Source organism: Bos indicus, chromosome 2, assembly GCF_029378745.1.
Source record: "Bos indicus isolate NIAB-ARS_2022 breed Sahiwal x Tharparkar chromosome 2, NIAB-ARS_B.indTharparkar_mat_pri_1.0, whole genome shotgun sequence".
NCBI classification, from domain to species: Eukaryota; Metazoa; Chordata; class Mammalia; order Artiodactyla; family Bovidae; genus Bos; species Bos indicus.
Window position 1 is genome coordinate 53520507 of NC_091761.1, and position 23798 is coordinate 53544304.

The window sequence follows — 23798 nt, forward strand, 5'->3', positions numbered from 1 at the left end:
CTGATTAGAAATATTTGTACAATGTAAAGTGAAAAACAAAAGTAGCCAAAAAATCCAAGTTACATACACAGTCGACATGTAGTTTCCATATTGAACAACTGGCTTTATAACTGTATGGTTTGAGGGGAGAAATGGTCCCTAAAATGCTTATAATACTTCAGAATTTATGTCAAAATTGATACTAAGTTTTCTGAGTATCATGCGATAAATATAAAAGGAAGTAAGGTTCACTTGGGCTGATTTTGGGTGGATGTGGAAATGAGATACTTTTTAATCAGAAATAAAGTTTGCACAATGCATTTGTTTTAGTAAGGTGCCACATAGAACACGTATTCTGGCATCACAGGAAAATACCTCCCTGTTTGAACTGGTGCTCACTGATGTGCTGATATACCATGTTTGGGCCACAGCATATTTTTCCGCTCTCCTTAGATGAATGACCCTATTTGCTTCCTTTGTATGAGGACTCTTTACAAATGAACAGACTGCTAAAAGATCAGGTCATGGGAGAATATTAGTGCATATTTTGAGTGAGAAGATGTCCTGGGATCTACTAAATGCATTGGGCCATATGATGACAGATTTAGCTGTTTTGCTATATAATCTTTATCAATACCAGCACAGGCCTTATTGCTCTCATCCATTCATAGATTTTTAGAATAGGTTTTTCAGATAGTTTAACAAGTCTTATCTTAATTTTTTAACTGTAGAAGAAACTGAGTTTGTTTCATGTTTGTATCTTTCTTTTTTTTTTTTGTATCTTTCTTAATACCTAGAATAGTGGCTTAACATCGAGCACCCTCAGTGATATTTGTAGAATTAATACATAAAGAGATACGTAAGCTGATACTTAATTCCCCCAAACTGTCGCTAAAAACTCTAACTCTTAATTTGAGGATATGCAGTAGTTGGGGCTTCCTAGATGGCACTTGTGGTAAGGAACCCACCTGCCAATGTAGGAGATATAAGAGACATGATTCAGTCCCTGAGTTGGGAAGATCCTCTGGGGGAGGGCACAGCAACCCACTCCAGTATTCTTGCCTGGAGATTCCCCATGAACAGCGGAGCCTGGAGTATACAGTCCATAGGGTCGCAAAGAGCCAGACACGACTGAAGCAATTTAGCACATATACACACACAGTATTGAGTCAGCCAAAAGGTTTGTTGAGGTTTTTCAGTAACATCTGTTTTTGGCCAACACGATATTAATGATACAGGGCTCCACAGTGCCTATAGAAAGAAATCACCTCTTCTCACAATCCGGTTCAAGGTTTAATAGTCTGCACAAAACAGTCTGGACTGGTGCATATATACCCTAGGCCTCGGAACCACCAAGAAATATTTTTAAGATCAATGACTAGCATAGTATGTGGAGCAATACAAGAAATCAATAATGCTTGGAAAATAAATAAATTAAGAAATTGATTTCCCATATTTTATCATTACTCACTCCCTTCTTTCCAGGTGAAGTGTCTTTCTCCCCCCTTTTTTCTGCATTGAAATCCTCTTCAGCCTTGAGAAACGTCCTCAAACTTCACTTCCTGTGTGGATTTATTTAGAACCCTTTTCAGCTGGAGACAATCTCTCTCTCCACTTAGTTACCATAAAACTAACTCATGCCCATGTCCATGACATTCTGGAGCAATTATCAAAGTCCGCTTTTTCACTACAATTACTTGATTTTTGGGTGTGCTTTCTATTTCTTTTCAGGCCCTCAAATGACAGATCTGAGTTTGTTTCATGTTTGTATCTTTCTTAATACCTAGAATAGTGGCTTAACATCGAGCACCCTCAGTGATATTTGTAGAATTAATACATGAAGAGATATGTAAGCTGAGCATTACTCGGCACCACAGTTTCCTTGGGAAAGGACTACCTGTAGCTAGACCTATGGTTCCCCAAGCATGTTTTCTTATATTTCTTTATCATGTTAGTCATATTCTATTATAATAAACCTAAGTATGATTCTGTTTCCCCTACTGAAACATAAGCACCTGGAGAGTAGGGATCATATATTATTAATCTGGATATCTCTAGGGTTTAATAACACATAGTTTGACACCTGTTAGGAGCTGTTAACAGTTCATAAAATAAATAAATGAATGAGTTATCTAAATTACACAGCTTCTTCCTCATGAGGCAATCCATATATATATATATATATATATGTATTTAACCAGCAGTGCATATTTGCCAGATCCCAGAGCTATAGTCCAAGGTCTACCCCATATCAGGCAGATGCTCTAAAATCGCAAAGTATGGAAGGTACACAGGAGGAAAGTTGCAATTGAATTTCAGGAGCCAACTGAAATACTTTGGTGGTACAAAAATAGATAAGTGTACCTGAAAAACGGAAGGGGATATGATCCAAGGCCTCAAAGGATAAATCAAATTGACAAATTTTGTTTCTTTAGGGTGTCTCTGGCACCAGATGAATTAAATAATACTGTAGCTGCTTTTGAAGCAAAAGTTTTTGCTCTTGGACTAAATGAATTGAAGTTAGAATTAATTTTTCTCTTGTCTCTTCCTTATTACAGTACCGGTCATTTTCAAACAAATAACACCTGGGTCATATTGCTGTTCAGTATATATTTGTTAAAAGAAGAGCCATGAGAGATTATTCTAGGGTGAAAATGTTTGGAGACTACAGACACACCTTATTAAAGAGCTGCCCCTGGTAGCAAATCTCAATCCATGGCAGTCTTCTCAATCATTTTCTTTTATCCTATCTTCCAACCAAACTAAAAAAATTCATTTCTCTTTTTAGCACACAGACCTTGCCCATTTTCAGCTTCATACCATTGTTCATTTTCATTTCATTTCATTTTTTTACTCCGCTGGAATTTTCCCTGCCCACAAATCTCCTCATACTGAAATTATAACCATCCTTCAAGGCCTAATTCAAATCTTTCACAGATGTGAGCTCTCCTTCCTTTAAATGTTATTAAAAAAAAAAAAAACTCTCCTGTGTTTCTTGTTTCATCTCATCCTATTTTTTTGGCAGAGACGCTATAAAGCAAAGACTATCTTGATTATATCTCTATGCCTTATATGTAGCCCTAACGAGCAAGCTGTTCATTGTAGGATTTCAATACATATTCTTATGAAGTCTTTTCCCACCAAGGCTTATATAAATAGCACAAACTTGATTAACCAAATGCATATTTAAATGAAAGTGAGGTAGATTGTAATGAGAAACTATGCTATTTGGATCAACTCTCCCACTGAAAACAATGAAAAGTGCTGGATAAAATACTTCTTTTTAAATTTACCTTAAAAATTGAAAAGCTGAAAAGATAGTGGGAACTTCCAAGGAAAGTATTTTTTAGAGGTGAGAATCTGAACCCAGAGAGAAAGCATAATATCGAAGCAACACAACTACACCTTGTCTGAGGGCATTATCAAAAGATAAAGGCAAACTAATATTAAACCTGTAGCTTTTCTCCAATCCCAAGGGATTATAAAGAAGACTGCCTTTGTTGTAGAAGAGCAATGTAAGAGAAGAAGGAGTGAATACTTCTGTCCCTGATAAGATATAGCACAACTGTAGCCCTCCTCTTATGTACACATAACTTGAACATTTTAAGGTGTTAGATTGATCTAATCAATCACTGGACATGCCCACAGATAATCTGAGGAAAATGCAAAACACTCTGGAGTAGGATGCATTTATCCTAGACCTCGGAGATCTTCTCATGTTATTTTAATAACGATTAGCACAAAGTCAAAGGTAAGCAGACACACAGCGAAACAAAGCAACATGAGTGAGAACCAGCAGAAACTGACATAGAGCTCAGATGTTAGAATCACAAGACACAGAATATTGAAAAAAAAAAATGCCTTCTAATTTTCACACAATAAAAGTGAGTTTTTAAAATGTGTGTGAGTGAATAAAACAAGTGTAACAATGACATAGTAAATTAAAAATATAAACTTCTAGAAATTAAAATTATAATAATTAAAAAAAAACAATGATTATCACAAAGGGAGATTGAATTAAGGAATGAGAAAATAAATCAAGAGAAGTTATTTGGAATGCAGTTCAGAGAGACAGAAAGAAAGAAGAATATAAAGCATGTGGAGGCTAGTGTGAGAAAACATAGGTTTAACTAGGGGCTTAGAAGAAAACAAGAGAAAATGTAAAAGAAGTTTCATTTGAAAAGATAATAGCTTGGGATTTTCTATTAATAAACTACATTAATGAGAGCTATAATCAATTTCAGGGGACCTAACAATCTGGTCAGGGAAATAAAAAGAAACTGACATTCGAATGTATCATTGTGAAACTGTAGAAATATTATGAGCAACCAAAGAATGGTAGTTAGATTAACAGGTAACTTCTTGATCACAATAATGGATGACAGAAGACAGTGGAAAGCTATTTTAGATGTATTGAAAGAAAATTACTGCCAACTCAAAATTCTATATCCAGAGAGAATATATATTTCCAAAATGAGGGAGAAATAGAGAGATTTGAAACAAGCAGACGCTCAGACAGATTGTTACCACAAGACCCTTACTACAGGAATTTCTCAGAATATACTTCAACCAGAAGGAAAAGTAATCCTAGAAGGAAGATCTAAGAGACAGGAAACAATAAATAACGTGGGATGTGGCAAATATTGGGCAAATATAAATCAGTATTGATTCTATAAAACAGGATAAATAATGTCTAGTGGTGTTAACATAGAAAAGAAAGAATTAAAATACAGACAGAAATAGCATATACATTGGGAAGGAGATAAGTGAATTTAAAAAACATTCTAAAATAATATTTGAATAGCTTTAGTCTTTAATAAGTTATAATTACAGGCAAGTCATTAATAGAACACAAAATGTATCACTCTCAAATCAAGAGAGAAAAATATGAAATGATTAAAACAAAAAGAAAGAAAAAGCAAGACATATTTAGAGAAAGAAGCAAGAAACAAAATAAAGGCATGCAGTGATTCCATTTTACAAATTCAAAAACAGATGAAATAAACTATATTTTTAAGAGCTATAGGTATAGGTGGGAAAATAATAAAGGGTGAAAAAATAATGACTAAGATGCCATTTAAGTCTGTGACAAGGGAATAAGCTATGATGACATACAGATAATTGGCAGGGCTTGTAGGGTCTATATCTTGACCTGGGTGGTGATTATGCAAAAGTTTGATTAATACCTGTTAAAATATACAAATTTGTTTAATATATTTTACTAAAAATAGATTCTGCATTATTTTCCAATGACAGTATTTAAAATTTTAAAGTGAGTTCCAAATCAGAATCTAGAATATGACCGGTGTCTTTTCCTTTATAAATCCAGAAAACCCAGATCTAAGGACACCACTGGTTTTCCAATGCTCCTTTTCACAAGAGGGTCAACCAGTCTGGACCAAACAAGTGAACAAAACAAAGACAGTGTATATAGACATTAAGAAGGAGACAGTGTCCTCTCTTGGTGAAGACTATCTTTCTTTCTGAAGTTTTATCTGACCTAGATTTGGGATTAGGGTATTTCCTTCATGTTAGAAAGTGAGAGCAGTAGTAGGTGGTAATGTACCCATTTCTTTTTTTTCTCAATGAAATTTCAGTTTTGTTATGGGTTCATCAGTTTGAGAAGAAAACTTATATAGACATGAACTTCAGCCCACTCATCCATTATTGATTCAAAAGCCATCCTACTCTTTAATGACCTTATTGAAAAAGAAAAAGAGAATAGATCAGTCCTCCCTGAATAAGTCACTGAGGACACAGAGCCTATGAAACTCAGATTTACACACACCAGCAAAGTGATTCTACATCTCTCTTCAGGGGAGAGACTGCTTTTGATAAAAATGGGACATGGTTATAAACTGAAAGAATTTCAGTGAGAAAAAAATATTGTCACACATGGAATGTGGGATCAGGCACCACAGTCTGTGACATGCTGTATTAAATGTGAAAGCAGTAAGTGTAAGAGGCAATGGAGGAAGATACATATGGAATGTATATATGGACATCAGGATGTTACATCTATAACCCCAGATAGAGAAATGGCTTCACAAACAATATTTTATGCTGCCTGTGGATACATATTTCTTTTTTTGGAGACTATACATGCTGGCATTCCTTGAATTAATATACTTTTTCTTCTCTGCATGTGTGAATCAATTCAAGTGACTCAATTCAATGATAAGTTATAATTATTAGGTTAGTGTAAACATAATATCAGTTTTTGCATGGTTGAAATTTGCCATTTGATATTGGAATACATACTTAAATAAGTGTGGTTAGGTTATACATCATCTGAATGCACATTTCTCACTTGATATTCTTTTTGCTAATGACTTAGTACTTGCTGTTTATATTTATTTTAAACTATGGAAAGGATGGACAAAAAGCAAATTTGAGTGATTTTCTTATTAGAGTTCAAAATAGCAGCAGAGACAACTTGCAACATCAACAACGCATTTGGCCCAGAAACTGCTAATGAATGTGCAATGCAGGGGTGGTTCGAGAAGTTCTGCAAAGGATATGAGAGCCTTGAAGATGCGTGAAGTGGCCAGCCATTGGAAGTTGACCATGACCAGTTGAGAGCAGCATCAAGCTGGTCTTCTTAAAGCTACACAAGCAGTTGCTGAAGAACTCATCAACCATTCTATGGTCATTCAGCTTTTGAAGCAAATTGGAAAAGTGAAAAAGCTTAATAAGTGGGTGCCATATAAGCTGACTGAAAATCAAGAAAACCGTCATTTTGACATGTTGTCTTCTCTTATTCTGTGCAACAACAGTGGATCATTTCTCAATTGGATTATGACATGCGTGAAAAGTGGATTGTATGTGACAACCGGTAATGACCAAGTCAGTGGCTGGACTGAGGAGAAGCTCCAAAGTGCTTCCCAAAGCCAAACTTGTACTAAAAAAATGTCATGGTTACTGTTTGGTGGTCTGCTGCTGGTCTGATCCATTACAGCTTTCTGAATCTGGGGAAACCATTACATCTGAGAAATATGCTCAGCAAATTGATGAGATGCATCGAAAACTGCCATGCCTGCAGCCAGCATTGGTCAACAGAAAGGGCCCAATTCTTTTTCATGACCACGCATCGCACAACGAATGCTTCAAAAGTTGAACGAATTGGGCCAGGAAGTTTTGCCTCATCCACCATATTCACCTGACCTCTCACCAACCACCACTTCTTCAAGCATCTTGACAACTTTTTGCAGGGAAAATGCTTCCACAACCAGCAGGATGGAGACTATGCTTTCCAAGAGTTCGGTGAAGCCTGAAGCACAGATTTTTACACTACAGGAATACCCAGACTTATTTCTCATGGGCAAAAAGTGTGTTGATTGCAATGGTTCCTTTTTGATTAATAAAGATGTGCCTGAGCCTAGCTATACTGATTTAAAATTCAAGGGCCAAAACTGCAATTACTTTCGCATCAATTTAATACATTATACTTCCTATTATGTACTACAGAATATAGTATATTTATTTTTAATAGAGTATATTGGAATATAATAATTATTTTAAGATTATTGTGTATATTTTTATAAATTAATTTTACTCCATACTAATTATCTTGGCAAATATTACTATCCCCACTTTATAGATGAGGATTCTGAAACTCAAAGCAGTTGAATAACTCTTTTCAGTTCCTAAGTGGCAAACTAGAATAGAGTCCTCTGTGGTTGAACTTCAAAACCCTTCTCCTAGCCATTTTGCTGGTTTGTCTCATCAGTGCATTAGCATTTGAAGATCATTCCTATACACATTAAAATATCGTTTACTCTTCTAAACACATTCTGCACTCACTTAAGCAGTTTCTATGCACCCCTTGCAGAAAAGGGTAGACTTTTCCCCAAAAGTACCATGAACAATAATACCAGAGCATGTGTAAGGGGGCACAAGAGAAATTCAGAAACTTGAGAATAAATCTCTTTCAAAATAAAACCACAGTATCTTTAATCAAGGTCTGGCAATCATCATATCATTTCTCTGAGACTGGTATTGGTAAATGTGGGCTATCCCACCAAGCCTTTAATGCTTGTTAGAAATGTATCCAAGAAGTTGACTAACAAGGCAATTCATGCAGTACAAACAGGAATCTGTGATTCTTTCCCCCATTACCACAAACATAGTTACTGCCCTGAATTTGCTTTAAAGACAGTGAGAGAAATTGTAAGAGCACTGAAAATGGGACGGTAAATAATAAATAGGGACTACCCCTCCAAAAAAAAAACAAAGGTTAACAAATTTTTTCTGAAGGTAAAACCTATTTTCAATTTACAACAATTCTGAAGCTTGATCTGGAGGCATGCAATGAATGAGGTGACTTTCAAGGTCTGCCTATTATGGAAGGGGGAGTTCTCTTCCACCTATAGAAAATTAAGCAGCTGATAATGATATCTCCTGGTATGAGATTTAAATAATAAAATCAAGCCAAAAACTTTAAATTGAAATCTAATTTCTCCCATTACCCCAGCACATTCATATCAACTCTGCTCCAATGGCATTCTTCTCACCCAGCAAGACAAAGATCATCTTCTCAGCAGCCAAACTCAGAAAGGCAAGCTACTTTCCTTCCTTCCTGACTTTCCCTTCAGAACTCATTCAAAGGGAAGACAAAGGACCTGTGGGTGGATGGGAGTTGTTTTGTGCCTGGGCCATAGGGATACTTTATTTTTCTTAAAAAAGATTATCTCAACATTACTGTAGCCAAAAAATAAATAAAAAATAAAAACAAAACCCTAAAACAAATATCCGAGGCAGTTTAAATTAAAAATACAAAGGACTGAGATATATTTTTAATTTCTTCATAATTAGTTTACAGATTGGACTGCACTGAGACTCCAAAAATCAGCAAGCTACTTGGGGATAAAGGCTATTGCAATTATCAGGAGCAAGCCAAATGCTACCTTTTGTTCTTACTAAAATCTTCTCCTTTAAAAAAAAATCTCCTAGCAAATGATTTTCTATTTCCTATTTAAAGAGGATTACATAGCAAACACCACTAGTGGCTGGAAAGCAAAGAACTTTCCATCGTTTTATTACCTGCCAAATACAAATTAGCTCATTGTGGTTAATTCCTGCCAGGAGACCCCTTTCCTGGCTGCCCATCAGGCCAATGGGGTATGGCAGGTTGGTTCCTGCCTGGAGTCCTTCTTAATCAGGAGGCTGTCAGATATGCTGCTTGCCCACTGTCTCCGACATCGTGTGGCAGTTCTCGTGTTCGGGCAGTGAGGTTTTGAGCTTGTATTGCCCCAGTAACTAGCTCAGAATTGCTCCTACTTAGGATCACTGTCAAATCTCAGTGGGCATTTGTAAGGTCTTCCTCCAGGTACAAATCAAGAAGCCCTACAAATTTCACTTTGTAATAACTACAGGATACAGAAATTGTATTAGTGCCATTAGATTGAGTCATAGAACTATTCAGAAAGGTTAGCTGGATGTAGTGAAGTCACAGTTAGACTAAGATAAAAAATCACTTTGTTAACATTGAGTATTTCCTCATTGGTAACACTCTATATTAAGGTGCCATTTATAAACAGCTTATTATTATTTATTAATGTGTGAAGCACTTTATAGCATGCTAGATAACAACTTAAATTCATGTATTAAAGATGCACATACATGGTTTAATACGATTTATGTCCTATAATATTCTTTAAAACAGCTTCCCATAGTCTCATCCGTTAAGCATTTATTACTAATGCATTTTATAACATGCTTTATAATACATTATTTGAGCAAGTAGCTGCATTTAGTGATCATTTCATAAATAAGAATAAAGCATTTATAAATGGCACCTTAATTTAAAGTGTTACCTTCCCATTACTAGATAGCTGCTCACTATTCATCCCATTTTGTGATTATTCTCCAAATGCACCACTTAATAAAACAGACACTAAGTTCTATTTTCCCTTCATCTGATTAAAAGTTTATTGAGTCATTTCTTCCATCTGCTTTCAGATGTTGCTAGCTTGGAGGCTTTAGTGCGATTTCTGTTGAAACTGAACTTTCAATTCAACAATATTTCTATGAAGATTATAATAGTAAACACAGAGAACTACTCACCATGTTAGACAGCGCCTGCTGTTTGGACTCCTTGTAAAATTCAATTTTCCGACTAGAAAGAACAATCCAGGAAGTAGTCCAGTTTTTCCTTAGGAGAGAAAAAAGCAAATAAAAAGCAGTATTACTTGAAGAAATTAGCACAAATATTGCATAAGCAACATGTGGAATAAGTAGAGACTATCTCTTTTTTAACTAGAATTCCTAAAAGTCTTTTTCTTTATTAAAATCTATAGGTGGTATGGAATATGTATAATAATAAAAGATTCTGTAGTTTTTAGATCATGGCATTTACAGTAAAAGTTTCATTTGTAGATCCTCCTCAAATCTTTTTCAGATATTAAAAATCCAACTTCATGTATCCATGTCCCCCACTCCCTAAAAAGCTGTTCCTACAGCAAACTAAAAAGAGAAATCAGAACATTGTCCTTCATTGTTCAGTTCACTACAGTTCAGTCGCTCAGTCATGTCTGACTCTTTGAAGCCCCATGGACTTCAGCATGCCAGGTTTCCTTGCTCAAACTCATGTCCATCGAGTCACTGATGGCATTCAAACATCTCATCCTCTGTCATCCCCTTCTCCTCCTGCCTTCAATCTTTCCCAGCATCAAGGTCTTTTCCAATGAGTCAGTTCTCATCGGGTGGCCAAAGTATTGGACCTTCAGCTTCAGCATTAGCTCTTCCAATCAGGACTGATTTCCTTTAGGATTGACTGGTTTGACCTCCTTGCAGTCCAAAGGACTCTCAAGAGTCTTCTCCAACACCACAGTTCAATAGCATCAATTCTTTGGTGGTCAGATTTCTTTATGGTCCAACTCTCACATCCATACATGACTGGTGGAAAAACCATAGCTTTGACTATATGGACTTTTGTCACTAAAGTAATGTCTCTGCTTTTTAATATGCTGTCTAGTTTGTCATAGCTTTTCTTCCAAGGAGCAAACATGTTTTAATTTCATGGCTGCAGTCACCATCTGCAGTGATTTTGGAGCCAAAGAAAAACATCTGTCACTGCTTCCATTGTTTCCCCATCTATTTGCCATGAAGAGATGGGACCGGATGCCATGATCTTCATTTTTTGAATGTTGAGGGTTTTTTTTTTTTTGTCTTTAAAAAAATTTTTTATTGGAGGCTAATTACTTTACAATATTGTGGTGGTTTTTGCTGAATGTTGTTTTAAACCAGCTTTTTCACTCTCCTCTTTCACTTTCATCAAGAAACTCTTTAGTTCCTCTTTGCTTTTGGCCACAAAGGTGGTGTTATCTACATATGTGAGGTTATTGATATTTCTCCCAGCAATCTTGATTCCAGTTTGTGCTTCATCTAGTCTGGCATTTCGCATGATGTAATCTGCATATAAGTTAAATAAGCAGGGTGACATATATACAGTCTTGACATACTCCTTTCCCAATTTGGAAACAGTCCGTTGTTCCATGTCCGCTTCTAGCTATTGCTTCTTGATCTGCATACAGATTTCTTAGGCGGAAGATAAGGTGGTCTGGTATTCCTATCTCTTGAAATATTTTCCAGTTTGTTTTGATCCACACAGTCAAAGGCTTTAGAGTAGTCAATAAAGCAGAAATAGATGTTTTTCTGGAATTCTCTTGCTTTTTCTATGATACAGTGGATGTTGGCAATTTGATCCCTGTTTCCTCTACCTTTTCTAAATCCAGCTTGACCATCTGGAAGTTCTCAGTTCACATACTATTGAAGCCTAGCTTGGAGAATGTTGAGCATTACTTTGCTAGTGTGTGAAATGAGTGTAACAGTGAGGTAGTTTGAACATTCTTTGTCATTGGAATGAAAACTGAACTTTTTTAGTCCTACGGCCACTGCTGAGTTTTCCAAATTTGCTGGCATACTGAGTATAGCACTTTAACAGCATCATCTTTTAGGATTTGAAATAGCTTATCTGGAATTTCATTACTTTCACTAGCTTTGTTCATAGTGATGCTTCCTAAGGCCCACTTGACTTTGAACTCCAGGATGTCCAGGATATGCTCCTTCATTGTGACATCTCTTCATGGGTTTAGTACACATCAGAGTCTTGAAAACTAACCAGCTAATCTCTCACTGTCTAGCTCACAATATTTTTCAATGTTGAAACTCAACAGAAAGCAAAAATGAAAATAAAAGGAGTCAAATGTTTTTTTTTTTTCCTTTTTTGCCAGTCAAACTAGCTAGAACTATAAGGAATGATACCAAGGGCTACTTATTGAGAGTGTGGAGAAATGAATTCTCCCATACAATTTTGGTGGAGTTCAAACATTTTTTCAGGAGTGAATCTGGCAATATGTTTTTAAAAAATATTTTTAAATGTGTATATCTTTCAATTGAACAAGTTTATTACTATGAATTTAAACTGATCCTACAAATAATCTTATAAGTTAAGGCTCTCTGCCCAAGAATGAAGTGCATCATTTCTTAAGTCTGCATGTAAAATATCAAAAAAAGAGAGACAGGTTATGAAAATTGCATATTATGGATTCATATAAGGAGCTAATTAACCCTGTCTTGTAGAAGAATCCTGATAAGGGAAGTTTTCAATGTCAATCATAATATAAGATATAGTTCAAAATACCATACTGCACTATTTATCTATGACTGTCTTCACCCATCCCAGCCCCTTCTGATTATTAATTCCCATTCATCAGAAGTTCAAACATTATGTTTTTAAATATGTCTTCCGTGACTTCCTCACACAGCACTTAAGACATATTGAAAATAATATTTTGTAAATTTCACTTCTCTCTTTCCCCCATTAAATAAAAATCCCCAAACCAACAGAAAATACTTTATATTTACAAAGATACCCCCAGTGACAAGCAATATGAATTGGAAAGAGTAGGCGATAATTATATATTTGTTGAGTTAATGATTAAACTTAGGCATGGGGGTATAAAAAAAATTGGATATAACAACAGTTAAATCAGAAAGTGAAACCCCAACTTTGATTGCCCTTTGCATTGCATTGTTACTTAAATAACTAGATCTGTATAAGTTTGTGTCATGAAGAATACCCTTCGATTAGATGGTAAAACATTAAGGAGATTAATATACATTAAGTTTCTATCTATTACATCATGTTGCTGATGTTTGCTTTGGTTTAACACTCATTTTTGAATAGCTGAATTCATTTTACAAAAGTGATTTTTTTTTAAAAAAGGTTACTAAAAGACTATTCTGGGCAATATAAAACTACACAAAAATATGTTTTAAATGACCATTTAAGATCTTTGTATAATTTAGTTCCACTTTCCTCATAGACTCTAGAGGTTTGATTGAAAGAACAGTTTTGATTCAGTCAAGTTAACATTTACAAGACTAGGTGGCTCTTACATGCTTGAAGCTTTCCTACTTATACACCATTGTATTAAAAATGAAAAACAGAAACAAAACACACATAATGTGTATGTTTCAACATGCAAATACGAACTCTATGTTGTTGGACCCACTTGTCTTCAAATAGTCACTTTTTCAATCAGATGACAATAAAGATGGAAGAGCAGGAATAAAAACACATAGACCTTTTTCTTCCTTTGCTTTAGTTCCTATTTCTCCTTTTATTTACCACCAGCAGCAAGATGAACTGAAGCATCTGTAGCCTTCTTCTGACAGAGGTCTTAATATTAGATGATCCAAGATAGAGTAAGCATTGGCAGGACTGCTGATCTAGACTGGGCATCTTTGTTATCTCCACCCCTCACTTTTACCATATGTAACCAGCAAGAATGGAATATCCTCAGACATGACAAAATCTTTATTTAACCTGCCTGTTATATTTCCTACTATATTTTTAATCTCCTGGCAGGAGATATTCTATACCTTATTTGCTTCCTATCTATAGCAAGCCCTGGATAAACGGTTCTGATTTGATCTGTTTCAGATGTTGATCGTTTATAGAACGTGTTGGCATTTTTCCCTTCCTTAAACTTGGAACTGGAATTGGTTAGAAATGAAGTTGCATGAAATTCGATTATCTCATGGTTCTCAGAACTTTGAGCTGCTGTAAAGAGTTCCCTCTTAGGTGAATCTGATGAACAGGCTGAAGAGGGTAGGAATTGTACGTGTTGTAACTTTGGTAATATAAATTGCTCTGGTACTTTACATACAGTGTAATTTCTTTTTGAACTTATAAACTACAAATAATATCTATGAATACAAGGGATTTTTCCAACTTGTTTAAGATAATATCATTTCAAAAGGAAGAACAGAATGCTGGTTTATAACATTTCAGATGCCCCAATTTTAATTCAGTTTTTCATGATCTCTTTTAAAATAAGAATTAACATAAATTATTTTGAGTAGTATAAGTTTGATCGTCTAGTGGAGATTTAGCTTCTCAAAAATATGATGAAGATATTATATCCACTTACTAGTACAGAAAATAAGATTCAGAGTGTTTAGGTAACTTACTTAAGGCTACACATTTAGAGACAAACCCAGTTTCTCTGATTCTGAAGCCTATAATCTCTTTACTAATTTATATTGTGTTTTTTAGATTAAGGAGTATAGGTGTGCTTCATTTTATGGTGCTTAGCAGATATCGCATTTTTTACAAACTGAGGTTTCATGGCAGCCTTGCTTCAAGCAAGACAAAAGTCCAATAGCATTTGTTCACTTCATGGCTCAGTCACATATTGGAAATTCTCACAATATTTCAAATTTTACATTATTGCGTTTGCTATGATGATCTGTAATAGTGATCTTGATGTCATTATTGTAACTGTGTTCGGGCGCCATGAACTATGCCCATATAAGACAGCTAACTTAATCCATTGGTTGTGTGTGTCCTGAATGCTCTACTAACTGGTCTTTCCCCAACTTTCTCCCTCTCCTCAGGCATCCCTATGCCCTGAGACATGTCAATACTGAAATTAGGACAAAGAGTAACTCTGCTGCTGCTGCTGCTGCTAAGTCGCTTCAGACGTGTCCGACTCTGTGCAACCCCAGAGACGGCAGCCCACCAGGCTCCCCCGTCCCTGGGATTCTCCAGGCAAGAACACTGGAGTGGGTTGCCATTTCCTTCTCCAATGCATGAAAGTGAAAAGTGAAAGTGAAGTTGCTCAGTCGTGTCTGACTCTTAGCGACCCCATGGACTACAGTTTACCAGGCTCCTCCATCCATGGGATTTTCCAGGCAAGAGTACTGGAGTGGGGTGCCATTGCCCTCTCCTGAGTAACTCTATAACAGCCTTAAAGTGTTCAAGTGAATGGAAGAGTCACATCTCTCTCACTTTAAATCAGAAGCTAGTCGTGATTAAGTTTACTGAGGCAGGCAAGTCAAAAACTGAGACAGGCTGAGTACTATGCCTCTTGTGCCAAAGTTAACCAAGGGAAGTCAAAGTTTTAAAGGAAATCAAAAGTGCTAATCCAGTGAACACATGAATGATAGACAAGCAAAACAGTCTTATTGCTGATAATAGGGAAAGTTTTAGTGGCCTGGATAGAAATCAATTCAGACACAACACTCCCTTAAACCAAAGCCTAATCCAGAGCAAAGCCCTAACTCTCTTCAATTCAGTGAAAGCTGTGAGAGATGAGGAAGCTGCAGAAGAAAAGTATGAAGCCAGAAGAGGTTGATTCATGGGGTTTAAGGAAAGAAGCTTTCTCTAAAACATAAACAGACAAGGTGAAGAAGCAAGTGCTGATGTGGAAGCTGCAATAAGTGATCCAGATGACCTAGCTAAGAACATCAACGAGAGGGTTGCACTAAACAACAAATTTTCCATGTAGACAAAACAGTCTTCTGTTGGAAGAAGATGCCATCCAAGACATCCATAGCTAGAGAAGAGAAGTTGATAACTGACTTCAAAAACCTTAAAGCACAAACTGACTCTCTTGTTAGGGGATAATGTAGCTGGTAATTTTAAGTTGAAGCCATTGTTCATTTACCATTCTGAAAATCTTAGGATCCTTAAGAATTATGCTACAGATAGGATGACAAATCATGGGTGATAGCACATCTCTTGACAATATGGTTTATTGAATATTTTAAGTCTAGTGTTGAGATCTACTGCTCAGAAAAAAAGATACCTTTCAAAATATTATTGTTCATTGACAATATACTTGGTTACTCCAGAGCACTGATGAAGATACGCTATGAGATTAATGTTTTTATGCCTGCTAACACAACATCCATTCTGCAGCTTATGAACCAGGCAGTCTTATTATATCAAGAAATACTTTTTGTAATGCTATAGCTGCCATAGGTCATGATTCCTCTGATGGATCTGGGCAAAGTAAACTGAAGACCTTCTGGAAAGTATTCAATATTCTCCATACCATGAAGAACATTCCTGATTCAGGGGAGGAGGTTAGAACATTACCATTAACAGGACTTTGAAGAAGTTGATTCCAACCCTCATGAATGACTGTGAAGGGTTCATTCAAGATTTCAGCAGAGGAGTGAGTGCAGATATGGTGGAATTAGCCAGAGAACTAGAATTAGAGGTGGAGCCTGAAGATGTGACTGAATTGTTACAATTTCATGAAAAACTTTAAGGGATGAAAAATTGCTTCTTATGGATGAGGAAAGAAAGTGGTTTCATGAGATGGCATCTATTTCTGGTAAGTTTCTGTGAAGATTGTTTAAATGACAAAAAAGGATTCAGGATATTACATAAGTGTAGTTGATAAACCAGTGGTAGAGTTTGAAAGGACTAAATCCAATTTGAAAGAAGTTCTACTGTGAGTAAAATGCTTTTAAACAGCACCGCATGCTACAGAGAAGTTGCTTATGAAGGAAAAGTCAATTGATGTGGTAAACTTCATTATTTTCTTGTTTTAATAAGTTGCTGCAGCAACTCCAACCTTTAGTAATCACCACCCTGATCAGTCAGCAGCTATCAACACTGAGGCAAAACCCTCCACCAGCAAAAAAATATTATGACTCACTTTTTTGTGAGTCATATTGAGGCTCAGATGATGATCATCATGTTTTAGCAATACAGTATTTTTGAATTAAGGTATATACATTGTTTTTTTAGACATAATGCTATTAGATTATTAATAGACTACAGTGGAGTATAAACATAAATTTATATGTTCTGGGACACCAAAAATATCATATGATTCTCTTTGGTGCCTTATTCTCTTTATGGAGGTGTCCTGGATCCAAACCAGCCATATCTCCAATGTATGACTGTATCAGTTTCTTGGTTAAGGAGATTGTCCATGTCAGCTTTCACCTTAGTTTTGGTCCTAAATCTCAAGTTATAGAAACTAGAGTGCAGAGCCTATGGCAAGGTACAAGTCATCTGGACTGCCTTATTTACTATTTTACCTAATGATAATTAGAAGGATTGGCCAAAGGCCCACTACTCTCAAGCGCTTTTTTTCTCTTGGGAATTGAACTGATTTAAAGGAGGCATGGACTGTCACCCCCACCCCGCCCCCTGTAGCTCAGCTTTAAAGAATCCACCTGCAATGCAGAAGATGCAGGAGACATGTGTTTGATCCTGGGGTCTGAAAGATCCCCTGGAGGAGGGCCCGGCAACCCACTCTAGTATTCTTGCCTGGAGAATCCCATGGACAGAGGAACCCGGGCTGCAGTCCATAGGGTCGCAAAGAGTCTGACACACTGAAGCAACTTAGCATATATCAAAAGGAGTTAATGATGAGCCTTTCAACTGCTTGGAAGAAGCCAGAAGCAGGGGTGTACTTCTAACTATGACACCACCTCTGTCTCTTTCCTGCTAGGGGGTTATTCTGGTTTGTGATGAGCAGACTCACATGTACTCGGTAGGGAGTCTAAAACCAGAAAGTGTTTCAAAAGCCTCTCATGTAGGAGTGACTGAGAATTCACCTACTGGGAATATCTTTTACCTTATGACATAGGTCAGGACCTTTATCCTCTGAATAAAGACTTAGCTATTTTCTTCACAATATCTTTCAAGTCAATTCCCCATTTGATGTGTTTGGCCCTCTGTGTCACCTAAAATTCTCAGGATATCAGCAGAAAAGCTTCTCACCAGTTACTCTAACACAATGAGCATTTGGATGGCACTGTCAGCTCTGGAAGCGGTGTGAATTGGATCAACTGGCAAGGTTTTGCCTTGACTTGAAATTCTAACGCTTTCTACATGCCATCAAATCCTTATAGGTGACAGTTTTTCAGTATATTGAGATTCAACTCAGCAAGTGAGTAGCTCCTTCAAGTTTAGAGGGCTTACTTACACAGGACTTTTATTTTATTTTTTTTAATTAGTTAATTAATTTATTTTTTTAAATTTTATTTTTAAACTTTACAGGTTGTATTAGTTTTGCCAAATATCTAAATGAATCTGCCACAGGTATACCTGTGTTCCCCATCCTGAACCCTCCTCCCTCCTCCCTCCCCATACCATCCCTCTGGGTCGTCCCAGTGCACTATCCCCAAGCATCCAGTATCGCGCATCGAACCTGGACTGGCAACTCGTTTTACTTACACAGGACTTTTAAATAGATCTTCTGAGGAAGAAGTGATTTTCAGAATGGAAATAAAAGTCTCTCTACTTTCCTAGCACCCTCAGAGAAGGGAACACCAAGCCTGACTTCCTAGAGCTTTTCCACTCCTGGGTACAGTATCTGTGGGTTGTGTTTGTTGTTATGCTGTCACCCAATCGCTCTTTTTTTTGTGACTCCATCGACTGTAGCCTGCCAGGCCCCTCTGTCCATGGGATTTCCTTGAAAGGAGACTCAAGTGAATTTCCATTTTCTTTTCCAGGGGATCTTCCTGGCCCAGGGATCAAACCTATGTCTCCTGCATTGCAGGCAGATTCTTTACCACTCAGTCACCAGGGAAACCCATATCTGACATATAGTGAGTGCTTATGAGTGCTTATTTAAGTATTTTTTTTCTTGTTGTTATTATGTTTTGATATTTGGTGGTTTTGGGGGGTCCTTACCACAGGGCAAGTGGAACTTCCTTGACCAGGAACTGAATCCATGCCCTCTACTGTGGAAGCTCAGAATCTTAAACACTGGACCACCAGGGAAGTTCTCAAATGTTTTTGAGTAAAAGAATATACGGGTTCTCAAATTTCAGGAGCATCACACATCTAGAGTCAGACACAACTTAATGACTGAACAACACCAGCGACAAAAGGGCTACAAAGCACCCACTTCTGCATTTCCCTTATTTATTACTTAATTGCCAAGTGTTTTGACAAGTCCTTCATAGAATCATTTTAAAACTATCTAATGTTTCTGGTTGAATACATCTTTTCTAATTTATAATTCTAGTGGCATGGCCTGAGCTTTCTCCAGAGGGCTTCCTGACTTCTCATATGTGTGTCAATAAAATAAGCTGGTGGGCATGCATCAGTTCTCACCCTGTGCTAGGTATGGCACCTGATACTTTGTATAAGTCAAGAAATTTAGTCCCCATGCCAGTCACAAGTATCTACTGAGAATCCGCCACAGGACAGATACAATTCCAAAGCCTGCATATATAAAGGCAAACAGCAGACACCTCAAGGCATTTACCTCTAACTCATTGGAGACAGGTAGTAAACACGGTAACAAATAAATTATCCAAATAGCATCGGGAGGTGGGTGATAATCCACACACTACAGATAAGAGAACGGAGGTGTTGTGAGGTTACGTCTTATCCAAGGGCATCAAAGTCATACATATGGGATTCAGGCCAAGTCTTCTGAACCTTGAAGGCCACACTCATTCTGCTGACCATCTCTAGAGCAGATCGCACATAACTCTCCCTCAGTCATACTGTGCTTGTCTATGGAGAGCCTCATGATAGCCCTGAGAGAAGAAGACTCCTTACTACTGCCAAAGAGGTCCTTGACCATCTTTCTCCTTGGAGCAAGGCTACTTCTTAGACTGATTTGGGCTGTTCTGCAATGCCAAATTGGGGGGCCTTTTCAGCCTTACTTTCCCAAGATGGCCAGCAGGTAACATCATCCATTGATGGGAGCCAATTAATGCATCAACATTTCATCATCTTAAATTTGAGGGCATTCTTTTTTAAAAAATTTTTCCACACAGAGAGATAAAAACCTAGATGTTGGACAGACTCGTGTGTTAAGTAAGACACATAAGTCAGGAAATGTCCAACTTTAGTAAGTCAGATGTCCTAGGAGTAGGAGAGAGAGTCTCCACATAAATTTACAGATAGCAATTAGGTAAGAGATTGACATTAATGCTAGTGATTCAGCACAGGAAATATATCCTGAGACAATAAATGCAGGTATTTATTTTAAATTTTTGTCACAAGGTATCTCATTTAAGATGGGGGAGGGGGTGGCAGTGAGGATCCTTAATGTAATTAAGAAGGAGGAAGAACTAACTTCTAATAAGGACAAGCAGTTAATGCAATTGGTGGGACATCTTCTCCAAGTGACACTTTGGAGAACATTCTTAAAATGAATCCTGACTTGTCAATGTAGAAAGTAAAACCAAAACCAACCAAACAAAAAACCCCAAACCAAAGAAACTAAACACAAACATCAGCTTGACCAAAAATTCTTTGCATTCTGTGAAATGGACACCGGATGGCAGCACATAATAAGAGCAACTTTGTAACTGCTCATCTGAACAACACTTGATGGAAACTGGCCTTTAAAATATTTGTTATCATTGTTAGAATCTGTTAGCTTGGGCTCATGTTGAACGGATTCATCTACTCTTAACACTTAAGTTTTATATATTACACTGACCTCTCCAGTGCCTCCTTTGGTAATGACATGATGGCAAACCAGAAAATAAAAGGAAAATAGATGTGAGGTTACTTTGTAAATTTCAGACTCTCTTTGCTGTTGCTTGCCTCTGTTATCTGACTTGGTTACACTGGATTTGAATTGATTCTGCACCCCTGGAGGGGGGTGAAACTGATTTACTCCAGTGTCCTTGACTGATTTACTGAACAATCACTCGGACACTGCTAAGTAGTCTGACTAGTTCTCAAACTGGTATGCAAGGAACACATTTCTTGTTTCATATCCTAAGCTTTTTGTAATTTGCCTCTACTTTAAAAAAAATCTAAGAGACACTGGTGTATAAATATATACATCGCTGTCACTACTGCAAGAAATGTAAAAGCTTTCTATTTTCACAGGGTTACTAGAAGTTGGAAATTATAATAGCACGTGTTGGAAATCATGAAACTAAAGGAACCTTTTACAAAATAACTGCTGTATTCCATATTTTTCAAACGTTCCCCCTAGTCCTTAGCACTGAACATAAAAAGAGAGAAAGGCAAATGCAACCTGGAAGAATTCATTAGGATCTTGAGCAGAAAATGCTAAAATAATAATAACGTTTACATTAGGGGGTACTTTAGTACCATGTTCCACAGAAAGTCTATTCTTAGAAACAATTGTTTAAAAAGAAGAAAAAAACAAAAACAAAGGTTTAATAGCTCTGGGGCTCTGGGATGAAAATGAACACCGGTAGACATAACACTATACTACTTGTTTTTCCAAATATATCTCTGTGCATCCTTTCATCCTCAAGAACTTCTTTCCACCCCCTCTGAAGAGCAGAGTAGAGTGAAAAGCCATGTGTAACAAGATGTACAAGCCACAGATGAGATGACGAAGGGGCAGGCTTAAAATGAAAGGTGTAGTAGGAGAGATGAGGGTACAGAAAGCGTACACGCTGTCAGGGGCCTTTCATAAACGAAAGAATTGAAAGCAACTCTTCGCTAAGGTCTCCGAGAACTTCAGAGAGACATGAGCTACTTCTCTTTTGGGAACAGATGTAACAAAATGCAGGAATTTCTAATCTTTATCAGAAAAACACACTTTCAATGTTCACAAACAAAATCTAAAGTTGAATGCTGAATATCTTTGGCTTTCAATCCTGTCGGTCTGGGGACACTTCTAGAACTTCATTTCAAAATAAAGGTAAATTCATGGCCCTTTATAGATGTAAGATATAGCCAACGTGTTCTACTTTCCACCAACTCTTGCTGTATTCAGAGATAGGTCAAACTTTTCTTAGAAAGAAGGAAAAAAATACATGAAAAAGGGAAGGAAGTTAAAGAAAAAGGAACAGGAAGAGGGGAAGAAAGAAAAGAAGAACACAAAACATGATGTGGATGATATGTCATGGATTTAGGAGTAGAAAATTTGTTGTTGTTGTTGTTTAGTCACTAAGTCGTGTCTGACTCCTTGGCAATCCCATGGACTGTCACCCACCAGGCTCCTCTGTCCATGGGATTTCCTGACCAAGAATACTGGAGTGGGTTGCCATTTCCTTCTCCAGGAGATCTTCCTGACCCAGGGATGGAACCTACATCTCCTGCATTGACAGGTGGGTTCTTTACCACTGAGCCACCAGGGAAGCCTAGAAAATTTATAGAGATTAATAAAATAGTATTTATTAAGTGACAGTTGAAACCCTTGGTACGGCTGATGGTATGAAATAAAAGGACAGTTTGTGCTTCCTGGCCTCAAACGTCTTCTACCAAGACGGAAAAATCTAACCTACTTCATACAGAGGACATAGCTAAAATCTGACTATACGTACCAACTATACATAGAGTAAGATTGGGAGGAGAGGTTGGTAGAAGGGACCAAGTTTCTCCATTTGTAAAATTGATGGCAGTAACATAGCCTGTTTTAGAGTATTATTTCAGTGTTACTGGTAAAGCAACTATCCAAGTACTCCACAGAATAAGCATCTGTTATTATTGTTATAACACATTAAAAGTTATAAAAAGATATAAAGTTCCTTGATAATAGGGACAAGACCATGGCAAGAAATTTTACATAAGAAATACAAATTATAGAAACTATGGTATACTATTGAATAGTTACTAAATTATCAATGGGTTAAAAACTACACAACTTCTCAGTTATGATGAAATTGATCATTCTGTTGTTAGTTACAAAAACATACAGACTCCTTGGGCAAGCAGTAGGTCTATACATAACAGTCTTTAAAACAAATATGGTCTTGTGATTTACTCAAGACATCTAGGCTTAGAATTTCTGTTAAGAAAATATAAAAGCAAGCTATAGTAGGTTTACTGCAATTATAACTATTTTCATATAAACTTGAGTCAACTTAAAAATGTAATAAAAGAGGAATGTAGAAATGGCTTGGTGCTTTATAGTCCCATCAACATTGTAGGATATCATATGTTATTACATATGTTGACTATATCTACAATTTTTAATCTATAAAGTCTTTATAGTTTTAATATAAAAGTTGACCAAGGTATACTACCTGGTGCATATTAGAAATTGTCACAAGAAAAGAAAAGTGAGATACTTAACTGAAACATCAACCAGAGGAATAAAAATATTAATAAAAGCAACTCTATGTTCTATAGATATCAACTTGCAAAACTGAAATTTAGTAAAACTATACACCGATGAGATTGTGGTGAGGGGTGATCTCTGCATTGTGAAGAGAATATGAACTGATGCATTCAGTTATGCATGGATTTATAACTGTATGTGCCTTTACCATCAAGCAGTCTTTTTGTGTCGTTTAGTCACTAAGTCACGTCTAACTCTTTTGCGACCCCATGGACTGTAGCCCACCAGGCTCCTCTGTCCATGGGGTTTTTCAGGCAATAATACTGGAGTAGGTTTCCATTTCCTTCTCCAAGGGTTCTTTCCAACCCAGGGATTGATCCCATGTCTGCTGCGTTGGCAGGCAGATTCTTTACCACTGAGCCACCTGGGTTTATGCCCCAGAGAGAATTCCTAATATATTTGTAAGGAGACATACATGTGTCATTTATTGCAATATTGTTTGGGATGGAAGGAGTAGGGACAATTTAAGTATCCACTCCTGGAAGACTG

General features: G+C 36.8%; 1 protein-coding gene across 3 annotated transcripts in view; it reads right to left on the reverse strand.

Annotated features, from left to right (window-relative positions):
- ARHGAP15 (Rho GTPase activating protein 15) overlaps positions 1-23798 on the reverse strand; it is a 697929-nt gene that overhangs the window by 560938 nt on the left and 113193 nt on the right. For all 3 annotated transcript variants that reach the window (XM_070799862.1, XM_070799861.1, XM_070799863.1), the window contains one exon: positions 10045-10132. In XM_070799862.1, the coding sequence (XP_070655963.1) occupies positions 10045-10132 (88 nt within the window). The remainder of the gene's footprint in view (positions 1-10044; positions 10133-23798) is intronic.